The 24,801-nt window shown below is 31.7% G+C and overlaps 1 protein-coding gene across 12 annotated transcripts in view; it reads left to right on the top strand.

Annotated features, from left to right (window-relative positions):
• The window catches only part of PDS5B (PDS5 cohesin associated factor B), a 179,821-nt gene that overhangs the window by 95,739 nt on the left and 59,281 nt on the right, over positions 1–24,801 (top strand). For all 12 annotated transcript variants that reach the window (XR_012016191.1, XR_012016190.1, XR_012016192.1 and 9 more), the window contains exons 13-19: positions 1,126–1,239; positions 8,236–8,317; positions 11,158–11,206; positions 13,580–13,719; positions 15,179–15,294; positions 19,791–19,896; positions 22,494–22,654. Coding sequence is in view for 9 of the 12 variants with exons in the window: in XM_072795505.1 (XP_072651606.1) it covers positions 1,126–1,239; positions 8,236–8,317; positions 11,158–11,206; positions 13,580–13,719; positions 15,179–15,294; positions 19,791–19,896; positions 22,494–22,654 (768 nt within the window). In the remaining 3 variants the exon portion in view is untranslated. The remainder of the gene's footprint in view (positions 1–1,125; positions 1,240–8,235; positions 8,318–11,157; positions 11,207–13,579; positions 13,720–15,178; positions 15,295–19,790; positions 19,897–22,493; positions 22,655–24,801) is intronic.

Genomic DNA, 24,801 nt, shown 5'->3' with positions numbered 1-24,801 from the left:
TGGTGTATTTAACTATTGTTGATCTGTTGTTTTAGGCAAACTGTTTTCTTTGTTACTTTAAAGGCTCTCAGTTTTTACTGCAAGTCAAAGGTAGTGACTAGTTTTCTTCCCACCAAAGCCATAAATGAAGCAGTAATGTATGTATAACTTTAGGGAGGGATAACAGCTTTTATGTTCCTTTTTGTATACTATTTTTAGACAGCAGTACTTAAAAGTAGAAATGTGTGTAAAAATTTAAATTTTATTTCAGAGATTATTTTTCAAATAAAATATTTTCAAATAAATGAAAATATATACCTTGGATTATAGACATTTTAAATAAATAGATTCTACTAAAGGATAAAAAGCCAGTTTATAATTTTATTTGAAATACACTATATGAATATAGTCTTTGTGTTTTTCTATTGCAGTATAAGGTTAGATCTTGTATGGATCCTAACCATTTAGTAGTTAATAGATCTGTGAATCCTGCTTGCAGTCTGAATTGATTTCACTTGATTGAATTTGTTTTAAATTGTTAGATCCAAATGATCTTGCCTGTTATATATCAGAATGAGAAAATTAAGAATCTTACAATTTTAAGAGTTAGAGAAACTAAAAAATGAATGTCTTAGGTTAACATTATCTAAGAAATTTCATAGTTACTATCTTTATAAAATTGACATTTTTAGACTTTTTGAGTGTACAGCATCATTGCATGGAGATTTGCATTATTATTATGACTAACCAAGTCTTTTTTCATGATGCTTATACAAAAACCCAGAAGAATCTTAAAAATGTCTTTATAATTTTAACTTAGAGATACTTGGAATTTGTCACTTGGAAGGACCTGGTATAGTTTTTTTTAACACTTTGTTATTCAGATAAGGAAATTGAGTCCCTCATATACACTCAAGGTCATGCAGAGGTAGTTATCTTAGCTGGATATAAGACTGTTGCCAGTGCATCCAATTAAATCTTTTTTCAGCCCCCCTTCTTACAGAAGGAAATTATTGATTTGGAAATCTCATCTCCACTCAGAAAGCAGAAACTTCGTTTTATATGCATTTTTTGTGTGTTTTGGAATTTTTTATACAAATTTAATACATTAAAAAAATAATTACAGTACCTTCTCTGTTTTTGTAGGTTGCTTGTTGAACGGATCTTTGCCCAATATATGGTTCCTCACAATTTGGAAACTACAGAACGGATGAAGTGCTTATATTACTTGTATGCCACACTGGATTTAAATGCTGTGAAGTATGTTTCAAATGTCCAGTTTTGTTCTTTCATCTTTTTCAGTGTACTGGATTTTATGGGGGAATAAAACACAACTATATTTTTAAATGTTAACAATTTACATAATGTAAACTTCGTTTAAATGGTCAGATACAATAAAATACTTGGCTGTTTTTTTCAGAAGGTAGATTAACAAGGATTCAGAGATTAACAGGGATTTTTTTAAGCAATTAAGAAAATATAACTGCTTGACATGGAGTCTTTCAGGATTTGATTTTTTTTTTCCCCTGGACATTCATATTACTGTTTCAAGAAGTATTGATGTACCCTTTTGATTGTCTTTTCCTTAAGGTGTTAAGAAGGTACATATTGAGAAAATCCTACCACTTTATTTTGACCTGATACCGATTTGAAATTTGCTGTAGGGCAGTAGGGTACATATTTTTATGCTACATAGCATCAACATAGTGTTACAGTTTGGCCTTCGGGTAAGCACAGATATATTTGTATGACCATTTTTCATTCAGAAAATACTTGTGAGTGCCTGTATCTTAAGGAATTGGAATTTGGACATGGGAGAGACATTGCTAATTGAATCATACTGAGGGTTAGGAAATTGAGGCCTAGAGATTGATTTCCTCTAGGTTTTAGAAAATGTAGAATCTTTGCATTCCAGTAAATGTAGTTACAAGTGTTGGGGATTAAATGTTCAGAAATTGGACGTCTATGGAGCTGTATATAATTTTCATTCCTACATCTGCTTAATGGGACTTTTGACTTTCCTCCCTCCATGGAAATAATTATATGTGCTATTTATATCTTTCATAGAAACATTGAAGTAAAGGTTGTAGAAGGAGAAATGTAAATTCCTTATTACCTGCTGTATTTCAGGCAGAAGAGTATGTATTATCAATGGCTGCTTTTGTGCTTTAACAGCAGAATTGAGTAGTTTCAACAGAGACTGTATTGTATGGTCCACAAAGCTTAAAATATTTATTATCTGGCCTTTTATAGAAAAGCTTGCCAACCCTTCGTGTAAGTGATATTTTTCTTGTTTTTCACATGAGAAACTGAATCCCAGAGGTCAGTTAATTTGCACAAAATCACACAAGTTAGTAAGAGACAAAGTCAGGATTTGAATTCTATTCTGCCTGGTTCCAAAATTCATTCTTTTTCTACTGCATACAGTAAAATATGTTGCTACCATATTTAGTTGATTTTAAAACATAAGATTGTCATATACTAACACCTCTAGAATTAGAATATATCCTCATCTTCTTAGTGCAGTTGATGGCTTCTCAGAATGAATGAGATGTCGTATTTGAAACAGCTTATGTGAAATCATATCTAGCCTTCTTGACTCGGCTCATCCGTCATTCATGAATAAAATAGAAGATACTCTCAAGCAAAAAAGGAGAGTTCACTCATATATCCTACTTGAAATTACTAAAGAATAATAATTTCTTTTGGCAAAAAGGAAGTTAAATCCAGAAGGAAGGAATACAATGCAAAAAGTGACAAAATTTTCAGACTTTTGTAGCTCTAAATAATCAGTGCAATAAATCAATAACAAAATTTCTTTACAAGGAAAGGAGGTATAGATTAAAAAGTAGCTTAGCATCTAGGCTGATACTTAGCCAGCACTTACTTCCTGGAACAGTATGTATGTTCTCTTGAGAGTCCTTGATTCCTTACACCAACCCACTCTCCCCTGTCCCTGGGCACAGTGAAATGACCTTCTGGCCCTTGTTCTTCTGCCAGCAGTTCTGATTGATTGGTGCTGTGCCTTTGTGAAAAATTTTGAATACTAGGTAGACCCTATCAGATAACAGCATGTAAGATGGTAGCTATAATGTTCTGTGGTTCTTTTATCATAGAAGAGTGAGTGACCCTCTTCTATCATAAAGAGAAGAGTGATTGAAAATTAGGCTGTAAATTAAGTATGCAAATTAAAATTTTGAATTGCTCTAAGAGAATAGAATTGGGATGTATAACTTCCAAACCCATAGGAACAAAAAAGAATTAATGAAAGCTTTAATATGAGAAATGAGAAATGGAAAAGAAAATTAAAAAATAATTGTAAATGGAAAATACTAAATAGCAGTTATAAAGCTATATGTATCAGGGCCGCCTTGGTGGCTCAGTCATGATCTCAGGGCTGTGAGATGGATCCCTACGACTGCCCACCCCTTCTTCCAACTCTCACTTGATCGTATGCTCTCTTTTCCTATTTCTCTCTCTCTCAAATAAGTCTTTAAACAAAACTATAACATATGATTCATCAGTTAAATAACAAGTATGTTTGATTGAATTAAAAAGTAAAAATGCTAATCGCAAGAAATACACTGAAAAATAATGACATAGAAAAGTCTAAAGTAAATTCCAATCTGTGGACCAGTTGATTTTGCAAAACTTGTTGGTGAGTCAATAGATTTTTAACTGTTTTAAGTTAAAACACTTAAAATATTTTAATATTTTAAGCGATTTTTAAAATTTTAATCAATATTTTGGAATTGACTAACCAACTGTAAATCTAATACTTAACAGTTTATTACTTTAGTACTTTAAATTTACATTTGTGAATTATTTCTCCAAAAGTCTTTACATTTATTGTTATGAAATATTTAATGCATACAAAGAAATCACATGAGTTTCAAAGTATAGTAATTAAATAAATATATTTGTGAATCTACACCCATCTTGTGAACTCTTGTCCTTTTCATCCTCCTGTACCCCACACAGAGGAAACTATTATCCTTAATTATGTATTTTTCATTTCCTCTTAAAAAATAGTTTTATCATGGTGGCTCAGTAAGATAAGTGGCTGACTCCTGATTTCAGCTTAGGTCATGATCTCCAGGTCCTGGGATCGAGCCCTGTGTCGAGTTCTGAGCTCAGTGTGGAGTCTATGTACCCCTCTCCCTTTGCCCCTCCCCCTGCTCTGTTTTTTTCTCTCAAATAAATAAATTCTGTAAAAAATGGTTTTATCTTAGGTATTATCCCTCAATAATATTTGTTTTTGCTTATTTTTGAGCTTTATGAGAGTGGAGTAATTGTGGGTATAGTCTTTTGTGGCCTCCTCCCCCGCCCGGTTTTGTTATGTTCTTCAGATTCATACATAACATACATAGCTTGTTGGTCATTCATTTTCACTATGGTATAGAAATACATTATGTCACAATTATATCCTGTTATCTTGTCATTGGAAATTGGAGTCAGTGGAAAGAATTGGTATCCACCCCCCTTTTTTTTTTAACTAATACAAAAGTAGTGCCACTATGAGCAGTTTTCAATTTAGAGTACACACGCAGTGGTCTCTCTAAGGTATGATTATGAATGGTTCACAAATTTGGCTGTATAATTACTTAGAGAGGTTTAAACAATACTGACAACCTGAATCTCACCTTCACAGATTCTCATTTAATTTGTTTGAAGTGTTGCTTTGGCATGGGGTTTTTAGAAAAGTTCCTATGGATTCTAATGGGCAACCAAGGTTTGGAATCACTGATGCATAGCTAGGAGTAGAATTGCTGAGTGTGTACATTGTCGGCATTATAAACTAGTATCAAAATATTTTCCAATATGATTATGTTCATTTGTTTTCCCTCCAGTGGTTTGCAGTTTTCTGTGTTTTTATAAACATTATCAGACATCTTACTTTTTGTGAATCTTTTGGGTCTTAAATTTTGTCTCCTCTTTTTTTTCATTTTTGTGAATAGTAGTAAGCTTGATGTTTTCCATAATGTTTCTAATATTATCACAGTCCTCACCACTCTGTATTATAACATCTGACCTACTTTCTTTATTTACATTACCATTCTAGTCCAGAAGCCGTTTGAATTTGTAATATCGAATTAGTTTGAAAGACACTTAAAAATGGCTGCTTGGCAGGCAGGTTTATGGTGAGAATTTGTTTGATAAGATCTTTCTTTCTTTCTTTCTTTCTTTCTTTCTTTCTTTCTTTCTTTCTTTCTTTCTTCTTTCTTTCTTTCTTTTTTTTTTTAAAAGATCTTATTCTCTGGCCATTTTTTGGGGGGAATACTTCCTTTATTTAAAATTTTTGATGTGTTAACAGTTTCTTCAGCCCCTCAGTTAACTAAATATCTTTTTTTAGATTTATTTGAAAGAGAGGAAAATGCACACATGCATGCACAAGAGAGAATTTTCAAGCAGACTCCCTGCAGATTGGGGAGGCCTACGCATAGGGCTTGATCCCACAACCCTGAGATCATGACCAAACCTAAACCAAGAGTTTAATGGACTGAGCTTAACGGACTGAGCCACCTAGGTGCCCCACTAAATATCTTGATTAATGAAACATAGGCAGGTTTGAGTACTCTCCGATCCTGGTATGTGTTGAAACCTCCCCCAAGTTGCCTAAAACAACTGTTAGTGAGTGACAAGAGTTAGTGGTAGTTTCATGTGTTCTGGTTATAATGTCCTTCATCAGGCAGACTCTCATCTAGACCATTTTTGTACTGCTGAGTCAGGTGGGTAGTTTGCCAGCTGGAAGTGGAATGTTAGAGGAGAGGTTCTTTTCAACTTTTGTATGGGTTTCTTTTTATTTTATTTTATTTTTTTTTGTATGGGTTTCTGATGCTACCCAAGGGTAACTTTTTTTCTTTGAATTAGTGAGAAGAGTAGACAGATAGCAACTAGAGTATCTGTGCTCTCACCAAATTTTTTACATTTATTTTAGTGACAGAGAACTGGAGTTTCGGCTCATACCAAATTGTATTTGTCTTCCTGTTGTGGTGATATTATTTCTACTATTTTTTTTTTCTTTTTAAAGGACTATTTAGGAAGACAAACACAAGGACAAATTGTCTTTGATGCTTAAGATAATTTTATTAAAGGACTTGAAGATGGTTTCCCTAAAAAATATAATACAAAATCTTAGTGTTGGTCACTTTTTGACTTACACTATAGCCATAAGAGTTTATAATGAGCTTTAGAATTGCTTGAGATTTATCTTTAAACTAATAAATAGCTGTTAGAAGTATAATAATTTCTGCTTTATTTTGAAGTGAAGGCAAGTTTCAAAATCCAGGTCTGTCAGAGTTGTAATTAATGATGAAGTGTTAGGAAGCAAGAGACAATTCATTGACTTTGGAGTTCAGGAGTAATTTCACAGATGACTACTTACTCTGTTTCTTTGAAAATTATTTTAATTACATAACTCTTACTTAGCTATTAGATTTTTACAGTCCTCTCTCTGATCATTTTTCTTTTAATGTCTACATTCTTAAAGTGTACCAATTAAATTTTTAATGGAAATTTAATAACTTGAAAACAGTATAATTATTTTTAAATTTAACTTCTAAGATAAAATGCTTTTGCTTTGCTAGTACCATTTTGAGATGACCACTATAAAGGAATTTAAGTGTCCAAATTTAAACTATTTTATTTCCATAAAAATATCCAAAGGTATTCTTAAAATACAGTATTAAGGAGGAAAAATTTTAACAATGAATTCTCTATCAAAAAAAAGGTGGTTTTATATGCTTTTGTGTACTCTATTACTGTTTTATGGCAGTGCTTCATATGTGTGATAGTGGAGGTTCAAAGTGTAGGTAATTGAAAACAATAATGAAAAGTATTTGGGTTTGCAAAATTTCCTTCTGAAATACTAAAATATGTATGATTTTGAATTCTGTAACTTAATATTTCAGTAACATTAACTGTTCTCATGATTTATGTATTTTTTCTTGAGTATGTATATAATCTTTTTAGATTTAAATTTCTGTTAGAAAACAAAAAGTATTTAAGAGTATTAAGAGGACATAAAAAATTTTGCCATATAAAAATCACATATATAATATGTAAATACACATATTTGTATAACCCAATATATATAGCATGTAAATGTCTAACTTAGATTGTATATATATGTTTATATATAATATATGGAACATATAGAATATGTTATAGTTAAATATTACATGTAATGTTTTACTTAATTTGTATAATATATATAATTTATATAATATGTGTTATTTAGTTAACTATGTGATATCTATACTTCAGACTGTAGACCTCAGTGAGTCCTTAAAAATCTAAACACATAGGGGCACCTGGATGGCTCAGTTAGTTGGGCTTTCTACTCTTGGTTTTGACTCAGGTCACGATATCAGGGTCATGAATTTTTTTTTTTTTTAAGATTTATTTATTCATGAGAATAAGAGAGAGAGAGGCAGAGACATAGGCAAAGTAAGAAGCAGGTTCTTCACAGGAGCCTGATGCAGGACTCCATCCTGGATTCTGGGATCATGACCTGAGCTGAAGGCAGCTGCCCAACTGCTGAGCCACCCAGGCGTCCCAGGGTCATGAAATCTTAAAAAAAAAAAAAAAAAAAAAAAAAAAAAAAAAAAAAATCTAAACACAAATTCTACCTTTAAATAGCAAGAATTTGAAGATTAAATAAAACAAGTGAGAGATTGTTATATTTAACTTACATTAGTTTGATTTATACATATTTTAATCTTATAATGACTATATATTTATCTGTAAGTATATAAATATGCATTTTATATAACAAACATGTAATATATATAATATAAAATTACATTATAAATATTTGTTTTAGGAAAAAGTATCCTCTATTCTCTGAGCACTAACTCTTCTGTTTGTGGCTTTGATTCCTTTTCATCCTGTCTACTGTAGGTCCTTACCCCATCAAATATTCCTTTATTTCTCAAGTTTACAATCTCTGTAGGTAATTCCTATCCCCTAGCTTACACACATGTTGCAGTTAATGATAATTCTTCCCTATTTTTATACAAAACACAAAACAGCTTTTTTTTTTGATACAGATATCCCTTCATATGTGCATACCTCTTATACTTGTCTCTTCCCTTTCTCTCCATACATCATCACTTGCTTCCTTCTGTGAAGTTTTACCTCATCTCTGTCCTCTCCTTTGTTAATTTGAACTTAAAAGAAAAAATATAGGTGGAATATTCTGGAAGGATTTGTATTCTGTTTTGTTATTTGAATTTATATGTTTGTGTTTGGCAGAGCATTGAATGAAATGTGGAAATGTCAAAATCTGCTCCGACATCAAGTGAAGGATTTGCTTGACTTAATTAAGCAACCCAAAGTAAGTAAAATTTAATGGAAGTTTTCCTTTGATGAAGTTTTGTAAAAACGTATACGTTTTAGTTACTCTTTACCATTGCTACAGTGTAGCTGAACAACTATTTCTGTGTGGAATTGTTCTACGTGAGAAGCTATGGTCTCTAATTTAGAACAAGGAAAATTTTAAGAAACTTACTGCATAGAAAAATATAAAGTTTAACTTCACTATATCAGTAAAAAATAATACCCAATAGGAAAGAGAATATACTTCTTTGTACTCAGAATTAAAGTTGTCTTGTAGCTTTAAAAAAACCCAAATAATAACTCAGTATCAATGAAAAGCACAGAAAATAGAGTAAATTGCACTCCATCTTGCCACTCATCTATGTATAGTCTTGTGGTTTTAGGAAAATTTAATATCATGTAATTTTAATTAAGCATCTTTATATTTTTACTTATAATTAATATTACTGTAATTTTAATGTACCACTTGATTTTCATTATTACAAGTTAATGGTGGTATTCATCCAGTTGGTATATGATATGTATCATAATCATATCAATGATTTTAGGTGTTTTTCCCCCTGGAATGTTGTTTGAAATGTTGTATATAGGCCTGTAAAAGTTATAATTCATCAAAAAAGCAGTATGTGTGGTCATTTTAAATTGCATCCAAGGAAATATATAACACACAAAAATAATAATACACTTTTTTATTTCTTTAATAATACACTTTTTTATTTCTTTTCAATCCTTCGTGGGACCCCCCCCAAAGAAAAAACCCCACAAAACAAAACATACACTGCATCTTCATAGAACAGAGATCAATAGAGAGGAATTGTTTCATGTAAAGGGAGGCTAACAGTAACCTCTTTGTTTATTGAGCATGATAATTTAACTTGTGATTATTGAGTATATTGAATCTGCTAGAATATTTTTTTTTCTTATAATGGCTTAAAACTAATTTTGGTGATTTTGTTGTTTTAATATTTTCTCTGCCAAGGAGCAAAATTGGAAAACCCCATTTAAGTTAGTGTGCTTCAGCCAGTAAATATATGGTTCAGTTAGTGTTTTAATTAAACACACTTATTAGTGTGTTTCAGTTAATAAGCTCTGGATAAAGTGTTCCTGTTTGCTGTCTAGAGATGTATTAATTTACTTCCTTTTGGTCAAAGGTGCAAAGGTGTTAATTAAAAATATGAGGTGTTTTTATATGCATGTATATAAAATTATTGAAGTCTCATAATAGCTAAGTAGTATGTTAAGTATGCAGATCATATATTGAACAGAATGATGCGTGAGACTAAGAAAAAAGAATGTTGGTTTTTGACTCTCACTGTTCCTTTAAAATTTATTTAGTGGGAACTTCTGTTGCCTGTTGGTAATGAGAGGGTCTCATGACTTCATTCTCATGTGAAAAAACAAAATACAGTCTCAATTCAACTAAAATGTTTTCTACTTTGTGGATTTTCCTTTAAAATATCTTAAGATAATTACTGAGTTAGCCAAGTTAAGAAGGAATTCTCATTAATGTGACTTGAGGTTGAATTCTTATTGATGTAATTTTGAAGAAACCAAATGGAAGAAGATGGTACCCTAAAGTGGAGTTTTAGTGAGAGGAGAATTAATAGTCTATTATTACTCAATATTCACTTTATACCAAGAATTACAGTAGACATTATAGAGTTAAAGGTAGAAAAAATGCAAAGCTTTGTTTAACTTTTGGGTATTCATGTTTCTTACCATTTTACTAGGAAAACTCTTAGATACTTACCAATCAGTATATGTTTTTTTTGCCTTTTTCGTTATTCAGTCTGATAAGGCTAGTTTTTATTCTTAATTAGTCAGCATTATAGCCCTTCTACTTTAACTAAATTCGTTTGCTTGGTGTCACTGAAGGTGACATAATTTCCAGTATTGTACTTTTGTTGATACTGTTTCTTTTTCATGAGGAGCAGCTTCTTGACAGCCCAGCAGTACCTTTTACCCTTCGAATTAAACAAGTCTTATAAACAGATTCTTAATCAGAAATATTATATGATTCTAGACAGATCTGTTCAAATTCTTTGAATTCCAAATATTTGGGAATTAACTCTTTTTTTTTGTCTCTCACTTAGTCTTAGCAGGCTCCTGAATAGGGATGGTTTATTTGTTGCCTTCACTCCAGTGTTTTTCTAGTTAAATATATTATACAGAGTTGGTCATTGACATCTTTTTTAAAGAAATAACACTAACTTGATGCTTTGACTAAGTGGCACTCTTAGGAACATCTTTTATACCTGTGACTTTACAGACTGTTACATGGGGTACAATGTAGTGAACACATTCATTCCCGAAAATACTGTGTTGATACAGCAAGTAAGTAGCACTCTTGGAAAACTCTTTTGTACCTGTCAGCTGCATCTTTTTAAATTTTCTTTATCCAGGAAAGCCCATTAGCTTCATGACTATGCCTTATAATCCTCAGGCTTAAAAATTTTAGGTACACCTTAAATAAGAATTACATACTTGCCAACTTTTTGTTTGAGGTAAGCTTAAAACTTGGAAACCAGGTTATTTTGTCCCTTTTTAAAACTTGGTTGCCCTGTTCTTTCATTGCTGGAGGAAACAAAATATCTCCCTATTTCAGAAAGTTGGTATAGCAATCTCCTTTTTTGTTTGGAGGATGACAAAACGGTGAGGGGGAAGAGATGACAGCAGTGGAGCATTCACCTTTCATTCACTTTGCGGAGCTGACAGTTGTGGTCAGGGTGCGGGCCTCGGGCATTAGTAGGTTATGCTTATTTAATTTTCTGAAGGGTATAATGAAGATTTTTGTTAGGAAATTTTAATTTTGCATTTTTGTGTGTGTGTGATTTACAGACAGATGCCAGTGTCAAGGCCATATTTTCAAAAGTGATGGTTATTACAAGTAAGTCATTTCAAATATTACATTTAAAATTTAAAGTTTAATTGAAATATTTCTTTTCGATAACTTAAATGTGTTTCATGGAGTTTCATTTTAGGCTTTGATAATAAAGGAAAAGAGTAAAAGTGTTTTTGATTGATTTTATTTTTTCAATAGACAACTCAGCTTCTACTTTTTTTTTTTTTTTTTCTAATTTTCATTTACTTTGCTACCCAGAGTTTTTCTTTTTATTTTTTGTGCTGGATGAGCAAGAACTAGAGAAAGGATATATTGTATAAATTTACTTGTGGGAATTCATTCGAATTATTGCATAAGCTTACTGTGAAAACTGAATCTGTACTTTGGTGTTGCTTGCTCTAATGAATCTATTTGAAGCTAATTTCTTTCTGAGCCAAAATTTAAAGTGTATACCTAATAATTACAAAAGAGCTTCTTTGGAAAAAAAAATACCAATTTGCTTTTTTTCTTTCAGTGATTTCAAATGAAATGTTATTTAATTACATTCAGCAGTAAATACAAAAGGATTATGTAGCACATCTCTCTGTTCAGCACAGAGATTGGGCAAAAGTAGCCGTTTTTGTAGGGCATTTGCTTTTCCTCCTGTCCAGAGATTACTTTGTATAGCATAGCATGTGGACAGAGGGGGGAATATCAGGAACACCTGGAGAAGCACTTCTGCTGACTTCCGTTTGGAAATAGTGAAGAGATCTGTTTTAGATGGATCTGAGATGTTAACAAATATTCCAAGGTGTGGTTGGAAGTAATGCTTAGCTACTGAAGAGAACAGTAAGCTAATTAACTGAGTTTTAGACTAAGGGATAGGAGTTTGGCATGAATAAGGCTTTAAGACCAAAATATCTTTTAGTTTTGGGCAATTAAACATAAATTAGTTTTCAGTTTCTTCAGATGACTTAAAGCAAGTGATTTTCTGCTGTTGTTTAATAACTGTCTCCTTGTTATTTAGCTGTGGATACTGTCTCTTAAAGGAGATCATCTCACATATTTTCTACTTTTTTTACCCCTGTTTTCCGAAATTCTGTTCTGAGGATGCTGGTATCCTGTAGGTGTTAATAATGTTGTTAGAAAAAAGGATTTCATGTTCAAGAATGTTTGTAGAATGCTGAATTAAACTTTTGTTTGTTTGTTTCCTCCCTCCCTTTTCCCTCTCCTATCTTCCGCCATTTCATCCCCCCCCCCCCCAATCTGTTTGTTTCTTGAATGGTAGACCTTATTGATATGATGTCTATACATTATAAAGGGACTATAAAGCGACATCTTCCAAAATTATTTGAAGACAGTACAGTAGACTTTTTTATATTATAGACACACGAAAAGATGCAGTCAAGTATTTATAATAAGGACAATTTGTTCTTATTATCCTCAATGATTTGGCCAGGACTTAAAGTGGAGTTTCAAAGTTGTATTGAAAAGGTGTACTTAGGGGATCCCTGGGTGGCACAGTGGTTTGGCGCCTGCCTTTGGCTCAGGGCGCGATCCTGGAGACCCGGGATCGAATCCCATGTCGGGCTCCCGGTGCATGGAGCTTGCTTCTCCCTTTGCCTGTGTCTCTGCCTGCCTCTCTCTCTCTCTCTCTCTGTGACTATCATAAATAAATAATAATAAAAAAAAGAAAAGCTGTACTTAGTGCACTCATATTTTAAGATTTAGTTGAATTTCTATAACTTTTATTATAGTCTATAGATTTATAATTTCTGTTATTAGAAGTATCCTAGTCTGGTCCTCTATAACAGTTGTGAGTAGTCAAAAAAAAATAGATCAACATATTACTAGTTTTCAGAAGTGTTTTGATACATGGATATATTAGGAGAGGGGTATAAAAATCATCTTTGGTTCTTTGAGGACTCCTCTTTTCTCATGCAATAATGACACATCCAATAGTAATACCTGAAGCATGTTGCTTAGCATATGTTATTGACTGATAGCATCTGTATGTGAATTCTCTTTGGATAGTTTAACAATTTAATGCAATACAGGAAAATAATTTCTTAAAGGTAAAACTTAACTGATCTCTTGCTGTGAATTACAAGAGAACAATGTACACAATAAGCTCAAGCAGACGGTAATAAACTGGTATTATTCAGTTTGACATTAAGTGCCCTTAAATATTATAAGGTGTTATTTAGAAATAGTTCAGTCTTTTCCTACAAAGATGTTCCTTCACAGTGCTCTTATTTCATATTTCTAGAAGGCAGAATTATGTGAAAATTGACTATTGAAGTTGCTCTACAATTTCTAATTAAACTGAATTTGTAAATTAGGATTGGTAAAGTAATAAAAAGAATGAAAAATGTTGATCTTTTATTATTTTGGAAATTGTCTAAAGTGGTATTTTAATTGAATTTTAATTTATTTAAGGAAATTTGCCAGATCCTGGTAAGGCTCAAGATTTCATGAAGAAGTTCACACAGGTGTTAGAAGATGATGAGAAAATAAGAAAACAGTTAGAAGTACTTGTTAGTCCAACATGTTCCTGCAAACAGGCTGAAGGTTGTGTGGTAAGGACAGACATTTAAAAGAGCTCATGTTTGGGGCACCTGGGTGGCTCATTTGGTTATGTGTCTGACTTGATTTTTGGCACATGTCATGATCTCAGGGTTGTGAGATTGAGCCCCTTGTTGGGCTTCATGCGACGTGTGGAGCCTGCTTAAGATTCTCTCTCCCCCTCTCCCTCTGTCCCTCCCTACCACCCCCCTCCCTACTTTAGCTCATTCTCTTTATTTAAAAAACCAAAAAGAGCTAATATTTGGAGAAACCCCCAAACCTTTTTTGATCCCTTTTATAAAATAATTTATCTTTGTTATGCCAAATTTATAATCATTATGTAAAATGTTATTTTATATAATTTTCATTATGTCAAAATTTGACCCCTTTTATAAAATAATTTATATTCATTTATGTAAAGTTTATATTCATTATGTGAAATGTCAAAAAAAAAGACAATAAACTACAATCCTTTAGAGATAATTGCTTTTAATATTATGGTGTATATCTTTCAAGATAAGATCATCATTGTGTAGTTTACTTATTTTTATTAGCCTTTTATAGTATTAATAGCACTGTAGCATACTACTATTGAATATATGTACCATAATTATTGAATAGTCCATTTGTGTTACACATACAGATTTTTTCCCAGCTTTTGTTTAAAGAACACTGTAGTATCTTTATAGCCAAGTAAGTTTTCACAGTCTTGATTATTTCTTGATAGATTCAATATTGGCTCCTATCATTGTTGGAAAGAAGCAAAACAAAAATATAATTATTTTGGTAGGATTTATATTCTGGGTTGCTGGTCATCTGACCATCTTTTCTTCTTGGGCAAATTAGCCATTTAAAACTTTTTTTGTTGTAAATTGTGTGTTTTTAATCTTCTGGAATGACATTTGTCTTTATCGATTTGTTAGACATGTATGTTAATTAAGCTGCAAATAATTTCATGTCATTTGTAGTTTGCCCTTTTATTTTGTTTGTGATGTCCTTTACATACCATAGTTTTATTTTTATCTAGCTGAGTCTACAGCAGGCTCTTGAGGTTTTGCATTTTATGTCCTTCTTACAAAACCCCATTCTATTGCAAGTCAATGAAAATATTTATGAATGTCAGTATTTCTCAATCTGTTGCCTGTGGTTTTATTCTTTTGTATTTGCTTTTATCTTTTTGCAATGTTTTTGGCATAACGTACGGTATAGGGATCTGTTTTTAGTCTGTAAAACAAGATGTTTGTTTAGTTATTTCAGTACAATATATTGAAGAATCTATCTTTTTTCCTATTGGTTGAAATGTTACCTTTCTCATATGCAAAATTTTAATTTAGTTTGCTTTTTGGACTTACTGATTTGTTTATGCCAATACCAGTATTACATGGTTTTAATTATTTTAGATTCTTAACATTTTAATGTGATATAACTTTTTAAACATATTTTTGTAATATTTTTTAAAAATCTGCCTTACAGCGTGAAATAACTAAGAAGTTGGGCAACCCCAAGCAGCCTACAAATCCTTTCCTGGAAATGATCAAATTTCTTTTGGAGAGGATAGCACCTGTGCACATAGATACTGAATCTATCAGGTATTTGTATATAAAAATATTAAAGTTTCATTACTATTCACTTATGCTTCAGTCAGTCGTTTTTAAATACCTGATATACACAAGACACTTATCTGTATAGATTTTTGTATAAGTATAATGGCTACACATTCATCTATATATGTTCACATATATGTATATGTAAATATATGTGTACTTGTCTGTATATATCTGTGTATATTTAATTTTTCTTGTTCATTTGGGTGAGAAAAATTTCAATTTAAGCCTAGTTTCTATCTGTTAGCAGTGTACTAGGAATTCCTCTTTTTAGTTAGCTTGTGTAATGTAAGTAAGACAAACAATTTGTAATTATACCTTTAGGGGAAGAAAATTAGGTGAATATATTGTAAAGCAGCATATGGTGCATTTTCACAGGTATTTGAAAACTAAGATGTTATTTTTAAAACAATCATCATTTCAGCTTTGATATCACCTGACTTTGACATCTTGGAAAATACTTTTCCTTTTATGACTATATTCCCTTATGTAAAATGTTCTTTTTTTTTTTTTCTTTTTTTTAACAATTTTCTAAACTATTTCAACTGGTCGAAAAAAATAAAGTGCTTACTGAATATATATATATATATGTTATATATATTTATAACATTCTGATTTACTGGTCATCAGTATCTTTTAGAGATATATTAGATTCTAAATTAAATTATATCCTGTACCCAGTGAACCCTTTTTGGGGATTTCTTTTGTTTGGGAAGATGGAGGGTGTAAGCTTTTGGCCTTTGTTCCCCTGCAGCGTAGGGAGACCCTGGTTTGGATACCCAGTAGTTAGTCACTTTGGATTCCTATTGCATCAGTTTTCATTTGAAGAAAGTGCTCTCTGGTTTGAAATATAAATATAAAACAAAAATCAGAACCCTCTGTATTAGTACAAGGAAGACAATCAGATGGAAACTCATTTATTAAATAATCCAATGCTTTTTCTATTTAAGACAATGTAGTTAGCTATTGGCAAAGCATACTTTTTTTGCTTTTCTTTAACCCTCTGTCTGGTAATGGAATAAAGAGTTTTAATCAGGAGATTATATTATAGTTTCATACAGTTAATGCAAATAGTATTCAGAGGGCTGAAAGGATTTCTCTAAAGGAGTAGTATTTGACCTAAGAGGAAGAATGTTTTTCCAGATTGGGAGAATGAATATTGTAGGCATGAGAGTGATATAAACCAGGCAAACTGGGTAGGAAAGGACAGGATATTTAGAAAATGATTGCCATCTATTTAAACTGTAGTACAGAGAGGTGTAAAAGTGTTATGAGATAATGCTAAAAAAAAGTAGTTGGGATCAAATTTTAAAGTATTTAAGGTCTAACTTTAGAGCTTTTACTGTATTCTTTAGTCTGTTGAGAACCGTGGATGATTAATGATGGACAGGAAGAGGGAAGTAGAATGGATAGATTGTAAAGGTGTTACATGTTTTCTGTGGATCCTGGTAGTGGGATAGAAAGGGAAGATTATATTTGAGGAAGGTTTTACTAGAATGGGTCATCTTACTGGAAATGGGGAATAAAGTTGATGAGAAGCCAGAAGTATAAGAGCTCAGATCCAAATGATGAAGCACACAGTAATATTTTAAAAAGAATAAAGGTAGCTAATGTGCTTCTTATTTGGACATGACAAACAATTTAAAAATCAAGGCAAATTGAGCTTAATGTGAAACTGTGAGAATTGATTTGTTCCCTGAGCGTGAGATTGTCTAGAAGAAAAAAGATGAAAAGATCAGGGACAGAACCTTGGAATCTTGTTTTTCAACAATAGAAAAATTATAAGAGTATAAGAACACCAGTTTACTGTAGTGTTTTGAAAGTTAAGATGGAGAAAGTTTTCACAAATAAAATATAGTATGGATAGTCAAACTGAGGACCAAAACAGGTCTTTGTCTTTATCAGTCAGTAGTTTGTATAACAATAACAAGTAGCAGCAGTTAGTCCATGTAAAGTGCCTGGGATGATTCTAAATGTTTTACTTATTGATTTCTTAACCATGTGAAACAAATACTATTATTCCCCCTTTACCAGTAAGAAACAGTGACTTACACAGATGCTGAGTATCCTCTCCATTGCTAGGAAGAGGTGAATGGCATGGAAACCCAAGAAGTCAGGCTCCAGAGCACTCTTGGTTAACTACCACACTATCTAATAGGTTTCTAGAAGGATTCCACATTTCGTTCCTACCAGCAGGCCGTGAGGGTCCAGTGCACCTAATTCTTCCTGATAGTGGCCATTAACCTTTGCAGTCCTTGACATTTCATAGGTAAATGGTGATACTGTGTTTTTTAAAAACAGTGTCACTAATAAAGTTGAACATTTTTTTTTCGCATGTATTTCTTAGTTAATTGCTTTTTAAAAAACTTCTAAGAGGGGTTTGGAGGAATTGTCTTTTATTGATTGTAAGAATGCTTTATAAAATGAAGCTATTAACCTAGTTTGCCTTTTAAATTTGTGTAATTTACAATAAATACATAATTAAATCTGTCTGTTTCCTTTATGATTTTTGTTTTTTCCACTTAAATCTTTAAGTGGTCTGGAATTCATTTTAGTGTAAAATAGAAGTAGATATCCATCTTTTTTTTTTTTTTAAAGCTAGTTGTATCAACTCCATTTATTGAAAAATTCTTTCCTTCCCAATTGATTTGTTATGTTTTCATATTTTCATATTATAGCATAAATTCTTGTATGATTTGGACTAATTGAATTTTCACTTGATTCCTTTGTCTTTTGAGGTGTTAATGAAACATTTTTATCTTGTTGAGAAAGTTATTTCATTTTCCCCCTCCCACCTAAAATTAGTTGGCTGTTCCCAGATTTTTTTTTTTTTTTTTCAGTTGCTCCATAGAATGCATCTACTGAATCTTGTGCCACGCCAAGTTGTGGTCCCCTGGTACAATTAGAGATTTAGTGAAAAATGCCATTACTTGTCTGGAATTGTTCATATCTCTATGCTCCCCTTCATATAATCTTAGAGTTTATGCACAGATTCTGTACATGTAAAACTTACTTTATATATTTTAACTTATCAGTGTGAGTAGATTTTCTCCCCTCTGTTTTTTTTAGGTGACTTTGGCTGATATAGAAAAGCACTACTGATTTTTTTGTGTGCTTTGTTAGTATCACCTCACTGAACTCCTAATATTTTTTTAATAGTTTTTCAGTTGATTCTCTTTGGTTTTTCCAGGTTGATACTTTTTCTCACAGATTTTTATATGACTGACTCTTGTTTTTTTGTTACTCAGTTGTCTCTCTTTAGACATGCCCTTCCTGACTACCCTGGCTGAAGAACTTCACTTCTTTTCTTTGCCTTCTTTCTAGTCATTGTTGTTCCCTGATTATATTTTCTGTGTATTTGTTTACTTATTTTTGGCCTTCCCTTAGTAGACTGAGAGCTTCATTCATGCTTTTTGTCATGGAAGAAAATAGTAAGTTTAATTTTGGATATGTGGTATTTTTCATTCTGTGGGACATCTGAGTTAAAAACCTTGGAGCTGCTAAAAACACAAGAGAATTGAGGTTGAAGGTTTTTATTTGGGATAGTTGGAGCTATGAGAATAGATTAATCAAGAAAAATGAGCAGAAAAGGAGAGAACATTCTCAAAGATGTCAGCTGCTAAGGATGATAAATTTAATAGGAACTTGCAAGAGAGACAGATACATTTTATTCTTAGCTTGATCTGACATTTGAATTCATGAAATTATTGTAGAAACATGGAGCTGCTAAACATTTTAAGGAACATTGAATAGTTGAATTTTCCTGCATTTTAATATATATACTATGTCTCTAACCTTAATGTGTGCTACTTGTTTTTTATAAAAAGGATACCTAAAAGTGTGAATGATTATTTTAGATAATTGGTATTGTATTATAAATGTTTATTTTACAATAATATAAGCTTGGTTTAAGAAGAAACTTTCAAAGTCTTTTGTTTCTTTTTTGATCTATTCTAATTTCTAGTGAAGTTCTATTATAAGTCTGTTATCCAGGTATTTTTACACCTTTCAGGAATAGGCCTGTATGTTTCTACCTCTTTTAATAGTGCCTGGCACATAGTAGTATTTGGCAAATATTTTGAAAGTGCTTGATGTTGCCATTTATCCTTTATTTCACTATTTGTTCTATGTACTGGAGCAGCATTAATTTTCAGATAATTAAAAAAAATCTATTCATGTTTTGGGGCATAGATTTTCCATGGAAAATTCAGGAATGAAAATAGTGGTAGCATTAATAAATAGCAAATCAAATACCATTTGGACTTCATTTGAATGGACAAGGGAAAATACTATTTTTGAAAAGAAGTATCTTAAAATACCTATTATAATTTCTTGTTTTGCAGTAATGTTTGGGAAATAGCTTTGTTAAATTTTTATGTGTTTGGATATGGTCTATATAGAAAATATAAAAGATTATTTTTATTAGACATTACTAATAAAGAATAGTTGAAAATATGACAATTTTTTTTGTCATGCTTTAGTGCTCTTATTAAGCAAGTGAATAAATCAATAGATGGAACAGCAGATGATGAAGATGAGGGTGTTCCAACTGATCAAGCCATCAGGGCAGGTCTTGAACTGCTTAAGGTAAATATGCTTGTGGTGAAATTAAGTGCCTAATGAGATAACTATTTAACATATATAGTATATATTTTTTTATTCTTGAGATTTGCTTCTTAAATTATAGAACCTAAAGTAAAATTTTCTCAATCATTTTAGGTAACGTAGAAAATGGACATTGCTGGGGCTCCTGGGTGGCTCAGTTGGTTAAGCATGATTGATCCCCGAGTTGGGCTCTCTGCTCAGTGGGGAGATCGCTCTTCTCTCTCTCTCTGCCCCTTCTGCCTGGTTGTGCTCACTCTTGTGCTCTCTCTCTTAAATAAAATCTTAAAAAAAGAAAATGTACATTTCTTCTAACACATAAGCTAAATATTTTCAGATTTAAAGCGTATAATAGGGCCTAGTATTATTATATTAAAATAGCAGATTATAATTTGAAGTTTTTATTAGTGAGCAAAGAAGGTGTTAGCCCTACCAAACATGGAGCCAAATTCTTCCTAAAACTCCGTTTTATCTTTTATTTTGTTAGCTAAAATATACTATTCGCCTTTTACTTATTACAAAAATATCAGTTAATTGTTGACAACTTAGAAAGTATAAAATACAAATTAAAAAAAATATTCATAAGTCTATTTTGTTATCCTCTAATTTTGAAAAAAAAAATCACACTTTACATAGTTGAGATCAGACTAAATATATACAATTTTGTATCTTGACTATTTTCCCTTATTAAATTATAAGCATTTTTATTAGTGTTTTTTAAGACCGTATGTTTAAAAGTGTCAGAAAATAGATCTGATTGATGTTTTGGGGCAAGTTTATTGCTTCCACTTCCTCATCTGTAATGGAGATAATAGCACTTATCTAACAGAGGACTAAATTAAGTCATGTACATAAGTTTCCTAGCACATGTACATAAGTTTCCTAGCACATAAGTTTCTGACTCATAGTAAAAAAATAAAAAACATTACTTTTTGAAATGGTGATTAGTCTACTTTTGTGATACCTTGGTGTTCTATTTCCCTGGATAGTTAGATTTTTCTAATTTTGTTCGTGTAATCACTACAACAATAAGTGTATCTAAGATCTCTTGCTAATGGTAATGTCTTTTTAAAAAAATACTGGAATGTAAAGAGGATGATCATTTTCAAAATTTTTGGATATTTAGTCAAATTCCTTTACAGAAAAATTATACCGGTATATAATTCTGTCAGTAGTGAGTGAAGGTGCCTATCCTATCTTCACAAATATGGAGTATTGTAAATTTTAAAGAGATTTGTAATCTCTAACCTGATAAGTAAGAATAATGTTTTAATTTTTATAATTACTGCAGTGAGGTATAAATTCCATATGTTAATCTTTAGCATTTTCCCTTTGGTGAACTCATTATTTTTATTCTGTGTTCATTTTCTAATGACATCTCAATTTTTTGTCTTTTTTCTGTACTTTTTAACTGAGTTTAAGTAAGTTTATTTTCTTTGCTTTTTTATAAGACATACTTGATATATCAAAAATAAAGTGTATTCTGTTATATAGAAGTTATAGAATATAGTAAGGGAATACAGTGAAAAGTAAATAGGATGCTAACTCAAGAGTATTAACAATACTGTGAAGTTCCCTGAGTAGTTTTTTCCTTGATTCACATCCCCTAGGTATAATTGTTCTGAATTTGGAGTTTATTTATCCTCTTACTGTCCTTTTAGTTTTATCATCTGTGTCTATCTATGTATTTCTAAATAACATCACTTTATTTTTGAATCTTACAAATACGGCATTATGCTTAATGTATTTTTCTATGCTTACTTGTCTTTACATTGGATGTTTGATTCTAGTTGTTTATTTTAAGCTTAAAAATACTGTCTTGTTCAGAAGATTTTTGTTTTTGTGTTTTAACTGAAATATAACCCATCTGAAATGTATTTTGAAAGTATATACTGTGGGAGGATATATATAGGAGGATCTAATTGGATTTTCTCTAAATAGCTACATATTTTTATCAGGAGTGTTTATTAAAAATGCCATCCATTTTCATTTTCTGTTTCTTCCTTATAATCTATTATACTCTATATAGTCTAAATTCTTATATGTGCTAGGACTAAAAAGCTTTACTTTCTCTGTTTTGTTTCTTCTGATGTTAGTACCAGGTTGATTTGATAATTGTAACATTATGGTAGCTTTTTGATCTGTTGTTTTACCCTCTCCTCTAGATAACTTTTTAAAAAATGTTATTAGCTAGTCTCTTCTAATGATCTTTATTTAGGAGAATAGAGCTAATTTGTTAAATTCTGTCTTCTTGTTGCTTTTCTCCTATTCTCATCCTCCTCCCAAAAAAACCCAAACATTAACCAAATTAAATTAATTTTGGGTAACATTATTTTTACATGTAATTTACGTTTGAAAGAAATGACTTCATCATGTGGTCTTCCAACACTAACTAGAACCTATCTGTTACATATTTGAGTAAGTTTAGAACTTTATTTATAGTGCTCTCATGTACTTGTTAGCATAATTATTTTTGTATTTACTTTGATTTGAATATTTCCAGTATGTAATATTTTAGATTTATATTATAAAGATGGAAAGGGTTTACAGATCATTTTTATGATTCTTTTTTTTTTTTTAAGGTACTCTCATTTACACATCCCATCTCGTTTCATTCTGCTGAGACATTTGAATCTCTTCTGGCTTGTCTGAAAATGGATGATGAAAAAGTAGCAGAAGCTGCACTCCAAATTTTTAAAAACACAGGAAGCAAAATTGAAGAGGATTTCCCACACATCAGATCGTAAGTTTATTCTGATAAATATTCTAGAAAATAGAAAAATAATTTACTGCTTCTTGATTTATGTAATAGTTGGAATCTTTTAAGTTTTGAGGAAATCATGTCTAGGTTATCTTAAGTTTATACCATTCAATTTAGATTCTTATTTCCTGGGGGATAGCACAGATTGGCATTTTAGAAGATGGACAAAACTGTGGAACAAACATGGCATTTCTTTTTAATTGCCTAAATATTCTAATGAAACAATTTTATAGTGAAACATTCTCTTGATATATCATGCATAGAATAAACAGTTCACATGAATTTAAGGTAGTAGTGGGAAATTTCAAAGGAATTTCAACTGGGCTCTGCAGAGGACTCCACTATTCTCTGTCATTAGAGGTATTGAATTGAAGATTTTAAGAAGCTGTGCTTTATTTGTCTCAGGGAAGCTTGGAATAAACCTCCTAACAGCAGTGTGTTTTTGTGTGTGTTTCAGTATTTCCAAGAATTGGAAATTGTGCTGTTACCCTTGGGATCTCTAATGCTGATTGATTATTCAAGATTCTAGATAGAATAGCTCAAAACAAGAAGTCTTTTCTATGGATCCCTGCTTTACTTCTCTATATTCACCTCCCCTCCCTATTCCTGTAGAATGTATCTGATAGTTGGTCCTCATCTTGCTATGGTCATTGGTGATTAGTTTTACTTGTATCTCATTATTTCTGGCTTAGCCACTGGTCTAGTTAGTTGTGATTAGGGAGCGTGCTTCATGTTGAAGAATTGCCTATGGTCCTTTTCCTCAGAGAGAGACTGGACAAAGATAGCTCTTAAAATCTCAGGTATACTTCTTGTTACTCCTTTTGTTCAGATGAACTTAATTCTAGTAACTATTAATAAACAGGACAAAGGCATTATTTAAATGATCATTGAAATATACCAGAAGTTCTTAATCATATTCTCTTTGACAAGAGTAAGAAACTTGATTAGAACTGAACTGACTTCTTGGAGCAGTTGTGTGGCTCCGTTGGTTAAGTGCCTGCCTTTGGCTCAGGTCATGATCCCAGGGTCCTAGATTGAGCCCCGTGTCTGGCTCCCTGCTCAGTGGGGAGCTTGCTTCTCCCTCTCCCTCTGCCCTTCCCCTGCTCATGTTCTCTTTCTCTCTATCAAATAAATTTATAACATCTTCAAAAGGAAAAAAATGACTTCTTAATTTTTAAGTGGATGCCGAGCATGAATTTTCTTTTGAATGTACTGTGATTCTTCAGAGATCAAAGTTTGGAGTTTAACACAAGCAAAGCATAACTATATTACTGATTGAATGCCCACTTCCTGTACTATCTCATTTAAACCTTGTAACAGTTTAGTAAAGTGTAGAAATTATCCAAATCTTCCAAATGAGAAATGTGATACTCATTTGAGGTAAATGGGTTTGGATCATATAACTAGCAAGTAGCAAAGTGAAGATTTGAATTTAGGCCTGTTTGTCTGAATGCCTGTGGTACCATATCTATAATGGCACAATTCCTTTCATATTTCAGGGTTTGGGGCAAGTTTTAATTTGATTTATTCACTGGAGGTTTTTATTTTTATTCTAGACTGTCTTTCCTAGTATCTTTTATATCTTAAGGAAATATTGTTAGATATATTTATAGGAGAATTACAAGAGCAAGGTTAAAAGGTGGACATTTTAGAACATGAGGGCATTTTAAAACATGCTGCTTTAATATAGATTTGAAGTACTTAAAATTATTTGATTTATATAGTGAGTATATTTCACATGTTTCTCATGAGGAAAATTAACTGATAATGAATACCTGCTGTGTGCACGCACTATTCTTGATGAAGTGGCTCATAGTTTATGTCTTCCGGGAGATAAAATATGTATGCAGATTATGTTTTAAGTTATTAAAATGGGTGAGTCGATTTTGAGGAAAAATAATAGAGTGTTTATTGTGTTTCCTTGAATTCACCAAAATAATTTTGAAGAACCAAAAGAAAAATGTATCTAAGTAGAAGCTGCCACAACTGGACAGAATTGGTGCTAAATAAGTCATCTAGACTGAATTGAATGTGAGAACATTGACACTTAATACACATCTTCCTGACTCAGGGGTATAACAGAATGGATAGTAAGTGTTCTGTTATTTAGAGGAGATTGAGGTATGGGC

This window comes from Canis lupus, chromosome 24 (genome assembly GCF_048164855.1).
Source record: "Canis lupus baileyi chromosome 24, mCanLup2.hap1, whole genome shotgun sequence".
NCBI classification, from domain to species: domain Eukaryota; kingdom Metazoa; phylum Chordata; class Mammalia; order Carnivora; family Canidae; genus Canis; species Canis lupus.
The sequence above is the reverse complement of the archived record's forward strand: the minus strand, read 5'-3'. Positions and strand labels throughout refer to the sequence as shown.